The sequence below is a fragment of the Callithrix jacchus genome, chromosome 4, assembly GCF_049354715.1.
Source record: "Callithrix jacchus isolate 240 chromosome 4, calJac240_pri, whole genome shotgun sequence".
Classification (NCBI taxonomy): Eukaryota; Metazoa; Chordata; class Mammalia; order Primates; family Cebidae; genus Callithrix; species Callithrix jacchus.
In genome coordinates this window covers 114054500-114070602 of record NC_133505.1, presented here as the reverse complement: position 1 = coordinate 114070602, position 16103 = coordinate 114054500, and the positions used below count along the sequence as shown (strand labels likewise).

Below are 16103 nucleotides of genomic sequence, written 5' to 3'. Positions count from 1 at the left end.
ACAAACACACACCATTGTAAAGTGCAAACTGACATGACTTGTCTAAGGTCACAAAGATAGTCAAAGGCATATTCAGAATTAGAGCTTATGTTTTTAAGGAGCATTATTTTAAGGATGTATACATTTATCTCTTGAGATGTTAAATTATTATACTCAGTATTTTTCTTGCCAAGCTTATTTAGAACTGCATTAATCATGGGAATTAAAAACAGTTTAGGGGCCAAGCGCAATGCCTGTAATCCCAGAACTTTGGGAGGCCAAAGTGGGTGGATTGTCTGAGGTCAGGAGTTCGAGACCAGCCTGGCCAAGGTGGTGAAACCCCATCTCTACTAAAAATACAAAAGAAAATTAGTTGGGCGTGGTGGCACATGCATGTAGTCCCAGCTGCTCAGGAGGCTGAGGCAGGAGAATCACTCGCAGGAGGTGGAGGTTGCAGTGAACCGAGATCTCACCACTACACTTCAGCCTGGACGACAGAGCAAGACTCAATCTCAAAAAAAAAAAAAAACAAAACAGCTTAGGGTTCATAAATAAATCTTCAAAATATCCCTCCTGTATCTTCAATTCCACTCACTCCACATTTTCCTTCCTTCTCCTTCCCATCTTCTCCCCATTCCCTAACTCTCACAGACACTGACGCCCCATGCATACACACTCCAGGAATTGGGGAGAAGCTGTCCAGTCTTCCCATTTTTTTTAATGTAAGGAAGAGGCATGTCTTTGTCTAACAGAATGAGATTGGATCATTAGCTATCAAGATAGTTACGGTGCAGTTACTAGGAGAAACATGGATGTCCTAAGATGACCAGACAGGGTTTGAAAGTCACTCTTGGCCAGGCGTTGTGGGTCATACCTGTAATCCCAGCATTTTGGGAGGCTGAGACAGGAGGATTGTCTGTGCTCAGGAGTTTGAAACCAGCCTGGGCAACATAGTGAGACCCTGTGTCTACAAAGAAGAAAAAAATTGGCCAGATATGATGGCACCTGCCTGTGGTCCCAGCTACTTGGGATCTAAGATGGGAGGATCACTTGAGCCCAGGAGGTGGAGGCTACCATGAGCCATGATCACACCACTGCACTCCAGCCTGGGCAACAGAGTGAGACCCTGTCTCGAAAAGAAAAAAAGAAAAAGAACAACAAAAAAAATCATACCTTAAGGTGATAAAATGTGCTTGATTTTAGATGCTCTAGGTCAGAGGAAACTGGCAACATCCCCAAATGTAAGATACAGTAATAACAAATGGTATCACTTCTTCTCTCCATCCAGGGGACCAGAGCTTGGCCCCTCACAGGCCATTGGGGGCCAACGCCAAAGGCTGTGAGACTGTAAAAGTTCAGAAAACCCCTCAGTGGGGACTTGGTTTGTGATTGGTGACTGAGAGCAAAGTGGTTGGGTCGGGGTCTGAGGATATTTACCTTACCTTAAACCTCACCCACCCTAGCTCCCGTCCACAGTGAAGCTTGGTTCTGGACTTCTTTCCTAAATATTTGAGTAAATTACTACTTAAACCTTCCATAGGGATTGGACATAAGATTGTATCTAAAAATAAGACGGTCCCTTGGCAATCAGCCTGGGAACCTCTTGGCAGACCAGGAGGGGCCCAGCTCCAGAGTCGGGCAGGCGGATGATTTCTGTAATGTTCCACCCAGTAGAGCAGCTGGAAGCATCCTGTAAGAGATAGAAAACAGACGGGCTGAGAGCACGTTTTAGAAACATGGCAAAAACACACATATTTTAAAGGAAAATAAACCAGGCTGGGCACAGTGTCTCATGCCCGTAATCCCAGCACTTTGGGAGGCCGAGGTGGGCAATTAGCTTGAGCCCAGGAGTTCCAGACAAGCCTGGGAAGCATGGTGAAACTGTATCACTACAAAAAATAAAAAAAAAAAGAAAGAAAAGAAAAGAAGATTAGTCATGCATGGTGGTGAGGGCCTGTGGTCTCAGCTACTTGGGAGGCTGAGGTGGGAGAATCACCTGAGCCCAGGAAGTTGAGGCTGCAGTGGGCTGGGATCGTACCACTGCACTCCATCCTGGACCACAGAATGAGACCTTGTCTCCAAAACAAAACAAAAACCCCTAGCAATCAGTTCTTCCTCAGTATCCTTCTCCCATGCCGCCTTCTCCCCGTGTCATTCCTATTCCTTCCCTTCTGCTGAGCACCATCGCTCCTCCCCGTCTTTCCTTCCCCTTTTTACCTGACAAACTGGTTTCTGTACTCTTGATAAAGTCATCCACTGGTGGCATGTGTGTTCCAAAAATCTACTGGACCAGCATTTCCCAAGTGTGTTTTTGCAAAACACTAAACTTGTTGACTAGGCATGGTGGCTCACCCCATGAGCACTTCCGGAGGTCAAGGTGGTAGGATCCCTTGAGCCCAGGAGTTCAAGACCAGCCTGGGCAACATAGTGAGACCCTGTCTCTACCAAGGGAAAAAGAAAGAAAGAAAGAAAGAATAGTGATTTGTTATGTTACGCCTATTTTGTTAAAAAAGGGAGGCAGTAGTCAAATAATTTGGCAAACCTCACATCCTGTACTATATCTTAAAGATTCACATGCCTGTTAACATGCAAAGGATTTTGGGGTGTACTTCAATCCCCTCTCTTTCCCTTATTCTCTCTCTGCCTGATTCCAATTTAGGACCCTTCATTTGATACCTGCAGGTGAGGGATGGGTCACAGCAGCTCTAACACCATGTAAATTACAGCCCCACAGTTCTCATGCTCACTTATTTCTCAGGTTCCTCTATTGGAGATGGGACCCTATGGGAACTGAATAGCTCAGCTTCAAAGTGTGTTTCAAAACCTTTTTTCCCCCCTTTTTCTCTTTTCTCACTAGTCTTAAGATGTAACCTTGAAGCTTACTGCAGAGACCGTTTTTGTTTTTCCCTCCTTAGTCTTAGGATGTAGCCTTGAAATGTACTTTATTTGAAATACCACATCTCTGCCTTTCTTACCATACACTCCCTTACACCATACACATGTATCTAACTGTACTTTTATCTAATTATGTGTTTACTTAGAATTTCCAGGGTCTAACCTTGAGATAAACCAGACATGGAGACACAGCTGCAAAATGCCAGAGGCTGCCTCAAGGCTGTTAGTCTACAACCCGGCCATTGTTCAGAGGACACCAGCTCACGCTGACAGCCACCAGGGAAACAAGAGACACAGACCTTGAATTCAGGCCTGCTCTTGCACACCTCCCATTCCCATTCTGCTTTTTAAGCCCACTCCCCAGCCTAAAGTTGGGAATGGTCTTTTAAAGGCATGAGCCTGGCTATTTTCCAACTGCTAGCATTTGAATAAAGTTGGTTTCGTTTCACCACATCTCACTTTCCTGCTTTCGACATCTGAGTGGCCAGCAGTGGGACTTGAACCGGTTACACTGCATCTGAAGCACCCTGGGCTGCCCTCATCACTACTTTTGGAACTCATGTTTTGCAGGCACTGACAGACAGCCCGAGTAAATGAACCTGAAATTACGTTTTTTTCTTCCGTTTTGTCCTCCATTCCCCTCTCCATTATATGAACGATATAGTCATAGAAGTTGCCTCTAAAATCCAGAAAACGTAGTTCCAGCCTAGCAAAGTCACCCAGTTATATGATTAAGATGATAATGATGGAGGAAGTTTGTAAAGGGCTTTGAAGATCAGACTGAGATTCAGATATTCCTAGAGAGTGGAGGCTAGTAACCCCCTTTACCTTGTAGCTATTCGCATTCACTGATTTGCAACAGAATTAAGGAAACCTCTGGATAAAACACTTGAACACTGTCCACGATTAAGGTTAAGACATATACAGACGTATCTGATTGACTAGGAGCCCCAGGTGGAAGCTAGTTGTTTGGAGAATGAAATGGTCAGTTTGAAGAATCTGGTGCAGGGAATAGAATAGTGAGTGGACACAAAGATGAGCATGTAACTGGGAGAGGTGGCTCATGCCTGTAATCCCAGCACTTTGGGAAGCTGAGGTGGGAGGATCACTTAAGGTCAGGAGTTCGAGACCAGCCTGGCTAACATGGTGAAATTCCGTCTCTACTAAAAACATAAAGATTAGACAGGCATGGTGATGGGTGCCTGCAATCCCAGCTACTCGGGAGGCTGAGGCAGGAGAATTGTTTGATCCTGGGAGGCAGATGTTGCAGTGAGCCGAGATCATGCCACTGCACTCCAGCCTGGGCGACAGAGCAAGACTCCATCTCAGAAAAATAAATAAATAAATAAAATAAAAATAAACAAAGATGAACATGTTTGTCTTGAAGTCAGAATGACTGGATTCAAACCCCACCTTTACTGCTTACCACATATGTGACCCTGGGCCTATACCTTAGTCTTTCTAAACCTTCTTTCCCTCATGTGGAAAATCAATTCAGTTATAATTCCTACTTCCTGGGGATATCTGAGGATAAAATCAGCTGAGCTGATATAAGTACTCAGCAAATGCTTGTGTTATCAGCAACAAGTCTTTACCATCAGTGATTAGTGAGCAGTCTGGATAGGGTGGATGTCTACACTGGAACTTCTGCTTCATTTGTGTAATCTGGGGAGAAAATGCCTATGTGTGTGAGGTGAAGGTTCTGAGACCTATTGATGCTCAAGGATCCTTTCTGTAGACTTCTCTCCTGCCACCTCTATTTCCACCCCAATTTCAGAGAATACACTACTGCCATCACCACATTCTAGACAAACAACATAGGTAATACTTGGGTGTGTCGATTTCACAAGAGTAATGACATGGATTTCAACGAGCAAGATGCAAATGGTCTAGTATTCAGGCTTTGGCAATGTTGGTGGTGAGGGCAAGGATAATGCCTCTAAATGAAGATAGTTTAATGCCTTCATTTAATGCCTTTAAATGAAGATAGTTTAAAACAGTGTTTCCCACACTCTTTTGATAAGACTTATCTGAAGTACTTGCTAAAACCCTAACTATCAGGCCTCATTCCCAGCTCACTGCCTCAGGATTACCAAGGGCCTGACAGCTGTCATTTAACAAGCACCCAGGTGCTCTGCCCCTTCTCATAGGAAGCCTTGGGAAGTATTGTTTTCAAAGACCAGTGGATTAGTAGCCCAAAAACTTGCCAGCAGTTGCCTGCTCTTGTCATCTTCCTGGCTCTGGAAGAGCACCTGATACTCGCCATCAGAAACTAAATGGTTTTTAAAGGACAAAAATGATCTCAGTATCATTCTACAGCCTTTTCTTTCTTTTTTTTTTTTTTGCTCAGTGTGTTACTGAAAAAAGTATCATGTGCCAAGTACTGTGATTTTTTTTCTTATTCCATATATTTATTTATATGAAATATAAATAAATTATACATATTAATATGTAAAATACTCATTAAATAAATAAGCAACTACAGTCTAGAACTTTTCTGCAGGTGCATTGGAGAACTTGATCATAAAATGTAGCTAAGATCACCTTAGCACATTCTTGAACATTCTTTGTATTACCAGGTGGAAAGCTTTTCATTTAAGAAACTCCTCTGGTGCAGTAGTTCTCAAATTTAGTGGCCTGACAATCATCTGAAAGGCTTGTTAAAACACTGATTGTTAGGCCCCAACCCAGGGTTTCTGATTCAGGCCCAAAGGGTCAAGTTTTGCATTTCTACCAAGTTCTGGGATGATACTGATGCTCCTAGTCTGGAAACTACACTGCTCTAGGGAATCATTTTTGTGAATCAAATAATCCTTTGCACAGTGAATAATCAATTCCTAACTTATCTGTTGGTCATATGTCAAGTTCACTGAAGCAAAGTATAATGTACTGGCTGGATATGTGTGAATGGTGATTTTTTGAATGTACAGAAGGTCAAAAGTAAGGATTTCAGGGAGGCAGCCTGCTTTCTGGTTCCTTCCTCCAAGCTATTCTGGTGCTCCTTTTCAGAATTATTTAACACTCATTCATTCATTTACTTAAATACTGAGACTATGTGCCAAGAGCCATGCAAGGTTCTAGAATACAGTCAGCCTGAGCATTTGAAAAGAAAACATTTCCCTTAAGAAAGCTGTAGAATGAGGCCTGGTGCAGTGGCTTACACCATAATTCCAGTACTTTGGGAGGCCGAAGCGAGTGGATCACTTGAGGTCAGGTGTTCGAGACCAGCCTGGTGAACCCTGTCTCTACTAAAAATACAAAAATTAGCTACTTGGGAGGCTGAGGCAGGAGAATTGCTTAAACTGGGAGGTGGAGGTTGCAGTGAACCACGATTGTGGCACTGCATTCCTGGGTGACAGAGCGAGACTCTGACTCAAAAAACAAACAAACAAAACATAAATTAGTTGGGAGTGGTAGTGGGCACCTTTAGTTCCAGCTACTTGGGAGGCTGAGGCAGGAGAATCGCTGGAACCCAGAAGGCGGAGAGTGCAGTGAGCCAAGATCATACCACTGCATTCCAGCCTGGACGATAGTGCAAGATTTCATCATAAATGAATGAATGAATGAATGAATGAATGAATGTTCTTTACTGCTGTGGTCCTGACTCAGATACAAGCAGTGAGCTTTAGTTGGTTGGTTATTGTCTCCTTTTTTTTTTCCCCTGAGTGTCTGGGTTTTAGTGACAGGAGATGCAGGTACATGGCAGAATATTGAGACATCTATGCCAGACTACTAATACATGTGTAATACTATACTCAACGAAGGTTAAGAGTAATTCATTTAGTGTTTATCTACCCAGAAATAAAGTAAGACCACCTCAATGAGAACAAACAGGTGCTGTTTATTCAGAGCTTGTTATAGCAAGAGATTCTGCCACCGTACCTTGTGTTTGGCAGACTCAGAGCCAGGCAGGGGAGTGCGGAAGCTTCAGAATGAAAAAAAAAAGGGAAAGTTTCCGGTATGCTTAGATTGTAGGTCGTTGGCAAGCGGAAAATGGAGGCAGGCTAACTATAAGCAAGGCATCCTATGTGATTAGTTTACATGTGTTTGGCTGGTTGATCCTGATTTGGAAGTGGAGCAAAAAATTGGGAAGCTGATAGTCACTGACCAAGTCCTGATGCTCTAGGCCAGTTGCTGCATGGGCTGTGGGTTGGCCCCCGGGACTGGTTGCTGTTAAGGTTGTGGGCTAGAGTTCTACTGTCATATAGGTCTGTTCATTGTCTCACTAGCCATGAACGCAAGACAACAACTTAACGAGTAGGGCAAGTTTATTCATTTATTTAACACTTACGGCCTTTTGCCAACTTGTCCAAAAATCAGAAATTAAAATGAGAGCGGAAACTAGTCAATCTGTGGGTCAAAGTTTCCCCTCCCCCTATCTGATTAGTCAATGTTGGCAGGGATGTGTTCATCACATTAATGTTACCAATGCGCTTTTGGTGGACTGGAAATGCCCGCTGATGCTGAAACTTCTTGGCTAGTTATCAAATAGCTTTAGGGCAGATACTCATGATGAGTCTGTGCTAATCTTTTTTTTTACAAGATGGAGTCTCACTCTATCGCCCAGGCTGGAGGGCAGTGGTGCAATCTCGGCTCATTGCAACCTCTGCCTCCCAGGTTCAAGCAATTCTCCTGCCTCAGCCTCTCGAGTAGCTGGAATTACAAGTGTGTGCCTCCATGCCTGACTAATTTTTGTATTTTTAGTGGAGACGGGGTTTCATCCTTTTAGCCAGGCTGTTCTCGAACTCCTGACCTCGTGATCCGCCCACCTCAGACTCCCAAAGTGTCGGGATTACAAGCATGAGTCACGGCACCTGGCCGAATCTGTGCTAATCTGACGTTAGCCTTCAGAGCTGGGAATGCGGCCCTGACTCCAGCTACACACTCCTGTGGAGTTAGGGGGATATATTTATGTGTTTACAGTTACTTTCACGTATAGTTGTTGCCACTTCCAGGAATATTCCTTCCCCTATGAGGCAAACTCATCTAGCTTTGTAACATTGTTGCAGGTTAGCTCAGCTAAAGACAGGGTCCTTGTCCCCACAGCTACAGAAGTTTAGGCTTGCAGACGGTTTGAAGGGTGAATAAAGCAGGGTTTTATTGGTTGAAAAGGAAAAAAAAGTGGTGGAACAGGGACTCTCAGCAAAGCCACCGTCCCTGCCGGTGCATTTCCGCATTTCCCACCTCGCGTTTGAATCCCAGGTTCACGTAGGAAAAGGAGGGGCCAGGCTTCTGTGGCTCCACCCCAGTGCGCGTTCCCAGGGCCGGCTGGTTGGAGTTTTGCCAGGGACCCCCTCCCACCTGGCTGTCTCAACAGGAAAGTGTGATATATCTTGATTAACAATATGAATATATCCCGTGGGGCCTGGCACCTGAGGTATATAGGTTGGGGAGGAGAAACTGTTTGAAATGTACTGAGTCAGAAACTATGAAAAGTCTTCTACTTATCACATACTAAAATTATAAGCTAAGGATTTGGTTCTCTTGATTGAGCTTTAGTCAAATAGAAACGTACTCAATATGTCAGAGGCATTCGAACCAAAGCGAGTCCATCTTGAATAGGGGCTAAGTAAAATGAGGCTGCCACCCGCTGGGCTGCATTCCCAGGAGATTAGGCATTCTTAGTCATGGGATGAGGTAGGCTGACACAAGATGCAGGTCCCGAAGACTCGGATGATAAAACGGCAGCAGTAAAGAAACCTGCCAAACCCACCCAAACCAAGACGGCAATGAAAGTGACCTCTGGTTGTCCTCCCTGTTCATTATTTGCTAATTATAATATATTAGCATGCTAAAAGACACTCCCACCTGTGCCATGACCATTTACAAATGCAATGGCAATGTCAGGAAGTTACTCTATATTGTCTAAAAAGGGGAGGAACCCTCAGTTCTAGGAACTCCCCACCCCAATCCTGGAAAACTCATGAATAATCCACCCTATGTTTAGCATATAATCAAGAAACAACCACAACTATACTCAGGCAAGCAGTCCAGGCCACTGTTCTGACTATGGAGTGGCCATTTATTTTTCCCCCACTCCCTGCTGGAGTGGCCGTTCTTTCATTTCTTTATGTCTTTAATAAACTTGCTTTCATTTTACTCTGTGGAATTGCCTTGAATTCTTTCTTCAAAGAGGTCTCAGAACCCTGTCTTGGGGTCTGGATCGGGACCCCTTTCAGATAATAAATATACAGTGTATACAACAACAAATGTCTCATATTTTAAAAAACAGAAATCATGCAAACTAGAATTTATAAGAATTCTGTTTGTAGAAGACAAACTTTGATAGCAATTAGAATATATTAGAAATATTAACTTTTTTCTTTTCTCTCTCCCTCAAATATTTTTTGTATCTAATTTCAAAATAATAATTTACATATTGTTTCCTTTCATACCTAGTCCCACAGATATATTCTTTTCCTTAATAGGAGACCTCTAATTTTATAAGCTTTAAGACCCACAGTATTTGTTTTTCAACAAAATGATTGTCAAAAGATAATTGTTATTGTCCCTGAAGCTTGTTTTAATCCTTACTGAGAGTTTTCTTTCTTCTTACTCAAATATATATCTTTGAAATTTCCCAGAGTTAATTCTTCCATTTATTTATCACCACTCTCCCAAGTTATATTTTCATCTGGGTGGGAAATTTCAGTAAGTGTTATTTTATGGCTTAATGTGTAGTGTCAATTATTATTTTTTCATTAAGCCCTTTACATATATAAGTGTTTTAGTCTGTTTGCGCTGCTATACCAAAATATTGGATGCTGAGTAATTTATAAAGAACCAAAATTTATTTCTCACAGTTCTGGAGGCTGGGAAGTCCAAGATCAAGGCATTGGCAGGTTCTGTGTCTAGTGATGGGCATGGTCTCTGATTCCAAGATCCTGCCTTGTTGCTGCATATTCCAGAGGGGAGGACTGCTGTAGCTTCATGGCTGAAGGCAGAAGGGCAAGACAGCCAAACACTGAACACTTCATGAAGTTTCTTATAAGGACCTTAATCCCATTTATGAGGGAGGAGCCTCAGGACCTAATCACCTCTTAAAGGCCCCACCTTTTTTTTTTTTTTTTTTGAGATGGAGTCTTGCTCTGTCGCCCAGCCTGGAGTGCAGTGGCGCAATCTTGGCTCACTGCAACCTCTGCCTCCTGGGTTCAAGCAATTCTCCTGCCTCAGCCTCCCAAGTAGCTGGGACTACATGCGTGCACCACCATGCCTGGCTAATTTTTGTATTTCTAGTAGAGACGGGGGTTTCACCATATTGGCCAGGCTGGTTTTGAACTCCTGACCTTGTGATCCACCCACCTTGGCCTTCCAAAGTGCTGGGATTACAGGTGTGAGCCACTGGGCCCGGCCAGCCCCACCTTTTAATACTATGACATTGGCAATTAAGTTTCTGCATCTGAATTTTCGAGAGAACACATTCAAACTATAGCAGTTGGTAATGCATAAAATTAATTCGTAAAGGATGACCTGAGTTTGTTGAAGTACCTTTGACAACTGGCTTTAGTGTAATAAATTCTCAGCTTTATAATCACAGAAGCAGGGATAGAAAAAGAACAATAGGTTAGCTACAGTTTGTAACTACAATGTCAGCACTTTGGGAGGCTGAGACAGGAGGATGGCTTGAGTACAGGAATTCAAGACCAGCCTGGGCAACATAGTGAGGTGCTGTCTCAAAACAAAACAAAACAAAACCCACAAAAAACGAAAAACAAAACAAATAACCTCCCCCCGCACAATATTAACAAGTCCAACATACTCATAAAAAGAGAGAAGGCAAAATACAAACCTGCTTCCAATACCAAAGGAAAACCACAGCCCTCAATTCCTCTTTTAGCTTGTTTTCATGGCTGACCTTAAACTAGTTTTGCTGTTTTTTCAATTCATTCCTCTCTTTACATTCTCCCCAGATATGAGACTGTGGTTTTGTTGGGTCTGAAGGGCCTTCATGGATCAGGAAATGAAAGGATGGCAATGATTTAATACTTTTTATCTAGTCAAAGTTCCAACATGTAGGTCATGATTTGAAACTTTAATTGGAGTAATGTTTTGGAAGATTTTTGTAAATCACAAGTGTTGTACAAACATGACTTTGTTGACGTTCCTGTTCTTATAAAGCAGGATTGGTTACTTTGTATCAGAAGAGATTTAGCCTTGTAATGAAAAAATCTTGGGTTTAAAATTAAAGATAACATTAAAACTCAAGTGTAACATTAAAGATAATTTTCTAGGCTTTGGCAGTAACGGTTATGATCTACTGTAGTATGGGGGAAGGGAAGAAGATTGGAAATAACTGCATGTTCTTATTTAATCATAATTTCGTTCCTTCCAGTTTCTTTGCAGCTAACTCCACCGGCAGATAATTAAATAATGTTGATTATAGCTACACAAATGTACTTTAGTATGTATAATTTAAGTTAAAAACAGTAGTATAAAGATGACTGCCCAGGAGTGGTGGCTCATGCCTGTAATCACAGCACTTTGGAAGGCTGAAGTGGGCGGATTACTTGAGGTCAGGAGTTCAATACTAGCCTGACCAACATGGTGAAACGACGTATCTACTAAAAATACAAAAAATTAACTGGGTGTGGTGGCAGGTGCCTGTAATCCCAGCTAGCTATTCAGGAGGCTGAGACAGGAGAATTGCGTAAACCCGGAGGCAGAGGTTGCAGTGAGCTGAGATTGCACCATTACACCCCAGCCTGTGAGAGAGCAAGACTCCATCTAAAAAAAAAAAAAAAAAAAAAAAATTGGCTGGGTATGGTGGTGCACGCTTGTAGTCCCAGCTACTTGGGAGGCTGAGGTGGGAGAATTGCTTGAATGGGGAGGTGGAGGTTGCAGTGAGCCAAGATTGTGCCACTGTACTCCAGGCTGGGCTACAGAGGGATACTCTGTCTAAAAAAAAAATAAAAAAATAAAGATATACAAAGAAGGAAAGAGTCACACTAAGGAAAAAAGCAAAGTATGAAAAGGAACCCCAAAATAATAGTCAGGCTTTCTACATTTGAGGAAATATGTCTATCTAGCAATTAAAACAAAATTGATTAAAATAGTTAATTACAGACATAGTGAGATAATACTAAAATGCCCAGTGCCTTTCTTTTCTTTCTTTTGAGACACGGTCTCGCTGTGTCACCCATGCTGGAGTGCAGTGGCACAAGCTTGGCTCACTGCAACCTTTACCTCCTGGGTTCAAGTGATTCTCCTGCTGCAGCCTCCCAAGTAGCGGGTACTACAGGCACCTGTCACCACGCCCAGCTAATTTCTGTATTTTTAAGTAGAGACTGGGTTTTGCCATGTTGGCTAGGCTGGTTTTGAACTCTTGGCCTTAAATGCTCTGCCTGCTTGTAGTACCAGCTACTTGGGATGCTGAGGCATGAGAATAGCTTGAACCCAGAGGCAGAGGCTGCAGTGAGCCAAGAACATGCCACTGCACTTTAGCCTGAGCGACAGAATGAGATCGTCTCAAAAAAAAAAAAAAAAAAAAAATCAGTGCGAATCAGAAATTTTGATGAAATTAATTAAAGGTATGATTGAGATTTGCTTTGGAGAATGTTTGAAAGGTCTGAGGTTATCTGTGTTCAGTAATATTAAGTTCTAGGTAAACAAAATGTATACTTTTGAAAATAGAGGATACATTTTCAAATATCGAATATACTCTGGTTAAAAAAATCCCATTTTAGATTGGTCAGGGGTTTTTTCAAACTGCTATTTCAATTTGGTTCAAGGCACTCTTAGGCATGACCCCAAAGCTGCAGTGAAAATATTCCTGCAGAAAGAAAGAAGGGAAGTATTATTCATCAATAACTTACATTGCTGCAAGTTTACAAAACTGATGTATTATCTTTACATAAATGCTGAGTAAAACATAATAGGAGTAATAAAAAAGTTCAACATTATTAAAACCCAGGAAGACTTAATAATATATTCAACAAACAAAAGGAACTTCAGGATCCCGCTCACTTTAGCTGAGACAAGTCTGTGACTACTTTTCTGCAGCAAGGCAAATTGTTCACTCTGGGTATATCAGCTTTGGGTGATCACAATGCTATGTTGATTTCATAGTTCAATCTTCCCTTCATTTCTTGGTTTTATTTTTTCACCTATAATATAGTTTGGAAACATTGTGCAGGAAGAAAGGGAGGGGGAAATGCATAGAAATGAATTTCAGAAATTTCCTTTCAAAGTGAGCAGATAGGAAATTTGAGGGGAAGAGAGAATACATATGAATACAATCTATTATGAAAGAAAGTATTAGTGATTACGATAGATACTTGTTTTGAAGACATGAAATAAAAGACAATGAGCAACCCCAGATTTGTCCTCCAACAATGGAAGGAATAATAAAATGCATTTAGTTAACAGAGTATAAAGTATTAAAATGAGTCTTCAAAATATGGTGTAATATTTAGTATTTGCATATTACATACTTTCTCCTTTGAAAAGCATTTTCACAATCAGTCCTTCTAATGTCTACAACTAGGTGGGCTATCCTTTTGAAACAGGGAGGGGCAATGGACCTGGGACAGACCGTAGCCACAGCTGCCGCTGGACCGGGGGGCCGTTCCAAGATCTGGGCATAAGCCCAGTACCCAACTCAACTGACACCAGCCTCTAGGGTCCCTCAGCCAGGGGAGGGAGGGGCTCTGGAGAGCGACTGCTCCCGTCACCGTCCAGCCTGAAACGCAGGTTCTTGTCCACAGCCTGCGTTTCAGAATGGGCAGAATGCCAACCACTGTACGAAATGTTAAGGTCCTGGGCGATGCAGGGTCAAGGGCACACTGGCTTTGTGGCGTCAAAATGATATGGGTTTGACTCCTCAGGCATTCTCTAACTGTGAGGGACCTTGGGCAGTCTCTCTGAGCCTCAATTTTCTCATTTGTAGAGCGGACACACTTTGCTTTATTCCATGGGGTTTACTGACGATTAAATGACACAAAGCAATAAAGGTCTCAGCCTACTGCCTGGGTTGGTGGCTATAATTAGCAGCTCTGGAATGGGTAGGGCGCCATCTGTAAGGGCTTGGGGAAATCCTCATCTGCAAAATGGGCACAGGGTAGATTCCAATCTTTTAATAGTAAACATCGCTTTGCAAACGCAACTACAACCCCCATCTCCCCACCCCCTATTCTAAGTGACACTTGTTTCCAAAATACGGGGACTGGAGGAGCGGATCCAGAACCTAAGGCAACACGTTAAACTAGGGCAATTAATCGAGAGGGCAGGACAGCTAGGGTAGAGATGGAAGAGAGGAGAGGGCAAGCAAGTCAGCTCTTCTCTGAATAGCTGGGACCCCAGTCACAGCCAGAACTGCCCGCGGCCGCTGCTACGCCGGGAAGCCTTCGCTGGGATCCTACAGGCCGACGCCCGGAATCTGGCTTGGGGCGCGGGTAAACTGAGCGGTGGAGGAAGGCGGCGGGGCCAGGGGCGGGGCCCTAGGGGAGGAGTTAGGGGCGTGGCTTTGTTTTGGGGGCGTGGCTAAGGGCGAGACCTCTCCGAGTTCCAGCGTTGCGCTCGCCACGTCTCCCTTAGCGAGCGTGTGGGGGACAGGCAAGGGGAGGGAAAACTGAGCTGGGCGAGAACTATCTCCTCTCGCGAGACCTGCCGACGGCAGCGGCGGCGGCGGTAGCGGCGTGTAGGGGAGAGTAGCGTGGGGGCAAGGAGGGGAGGCGGCGGCGGCCGCGGCGTCCAAGCTACGCCACTCGGGCCGGGGCGTTGGGAGCGGGAGTGCAGAGCGTGGTCGTGGCGGCGGCGGTGAGAAGAGCGAGGAGGAGGAGGGGGTGCCATGGCCGGGCAGCAGTTCCAGTACGATGACAGTGGGAACACCTTCTTCTACTTCCTCACCTCCTTCGTGGGGCTCATCGTGATCCCGGCCACATACTACCTCTGGCCCCGAGACCAGAATGCCGGTGAGTCCCGCCGGCCGCTGCCCGCCTACCAACGCAGGCCCAGCCAGCACCCCCGGGCCCTGCGGCGCCCGCCCGCCCGGCCCAGCCCGCGGCGTCCGAGGTGACACGGACCGCACAGCCCGGCCTGTGTCCAGCATCCGCCACTGGCGGGGTCAGGGACCCCGGCGTTTCCCTCGGCGCTTCTCCACCTCCCTTTATTGTCCTCAGGAGTTTTGCTCGCTCCATCTTCTCCATTGTTCTGGACGCTCCTTGCAACCTCCTCCTGCCTCTTTGTCTTCTCTGCCTCTGCTTTTATTGGGGATTTTTCTTTATGGAGGGAGCGGGATGGGATGGGGAGGATGGGGACTTGGGAGGTGAGCAGAGAGTTGGCCAAGGAAGAGACCGAACGTGCGGGCGCAACTCTCAGTCCCTCCAGTTCGCGGCCCTACTCCCCCGACTCCCGTTTTCCTGTTGCAGCTGCTCCCACAGATGTTTTAGGGCATCTTTGAGCCGGGTGGCATGCTTAGGACTCCAGCTGAGCTCTCCACCGCCCACCCCCGTCACTTCCTCCCGTTGCTTTTTCATTTGTTCACTCACTGTGGGGGTTGGAAGCAATGCCGTTATTCCTCTTAGCAAAAATAGGCCTTTTTTCTATTTCCCTTTCTTCGGAGTTTCCTGTTTGTGACGGAAAAAGTGCAAGTATGAAGGATTAAGTCTCGTTTAATTAATCTTTTAGGGAATTTTGAGGTAGTGGGTCCATTTGCTTTTGGTTTTCAATCTTTTCACATTAAACAACATCGAATTAAAGCACAGAATAACAGATTCTTTTCATATTTCACTTTAAGTTTGGGTAATGTTTGCATCCATTTGTTGCACTCTGCTAGGACATATGGCAGATGATATTCTTAAAGCTGATGTAACTGCGAGGGCCTAATGGGTTATTTATGGTAGTGTTAACAGTAAGGAGTAGGTTTTGAGTATTAACAACTTAGGGAAAGCTTTCTGTTTCACAAGAGCAATGTTAGCTTGCTTAAAAATCTTCTCTGGAGGTCTAGTTGTCCATGTTATATACTCTGGGGCAGTTGTTAACAGTGAAGCATTGAATCAGCTCAAAACTTGTTATACTTCCAGAGGGATTCAATGCCCTGTAACATTCGTTTTTTTACCCTCTGCTGCATGTGGTCTGCAGGAAACTACCATTCTTCAGTTGGAATAGAACTAGAATAAATTTAGAATACATAGTAACAAAAGATTCCATTATTTTGTACATTTGACAATAAGTTTAAAAATCGATTAGATGCAAAAATCTGTTCAAAGTTACCAGTCTTAATAGTTTTGTTA

At 44.0% G+C, this 16103-nt stretch overlaps 1 protein-coding gene and 2 long non-coding RNA genes across 5 annotated transcripts in view; 2 read left to right on the top strand and 1 right to left on the bottom strand.

Annotated features, from left to right (window-relative positions):
* LOC128931806 (uncharacterized) overlaps positions 1-3786 on the top strand; it is a 44335-nt gene extending 40549 nt beyond the window's left edge. The window contains exon 3 of the long non-coding RNA XR_008480785.2: positions 3021-3786. This is a non-coding gene — a long non-coding RNA (uncharacterized LOC128931806). The remainder of the gene's footprint in view (positions 1-3020) is intronic.
* Positions 1687-11846, bottom strand: LOC118152939 (uncharacterized). Its single transcript, XR_008480784.2, has 3 exons — positions 10664-11846; positions 9676-9808; positions 1687-2420 (listed from the first exon to the last, which is right to left on the bottom strand). It is a non-coding gene; the product is annotated as an uncharacterized LOC118152939 (long non-coding RNA).
* Positions 11847-14470: 2624 nt separating this feature from the next.
* The window catches only part of SEC63 (SEC63 protein translocation regulator), an 86946-nt gene continuing 85313 nt past the window's right edge, over positions 14471-16103 (top strand). For all 3 annotated transcript variants that reach the window (XM_008994864.5, XM_008994863.5, XM_002747048.6), the window contains exon 1: positions 14471-14783. In XM_008994864.5, coding sequence (XP_008993112.1) covers positions 14660-14783 — 124 coding nt within the window. In that variant the 5' untranslated portion in view covers positions 14471-14659. The remainder of the gene's footprint in view (positions 14784-16103) is intronic.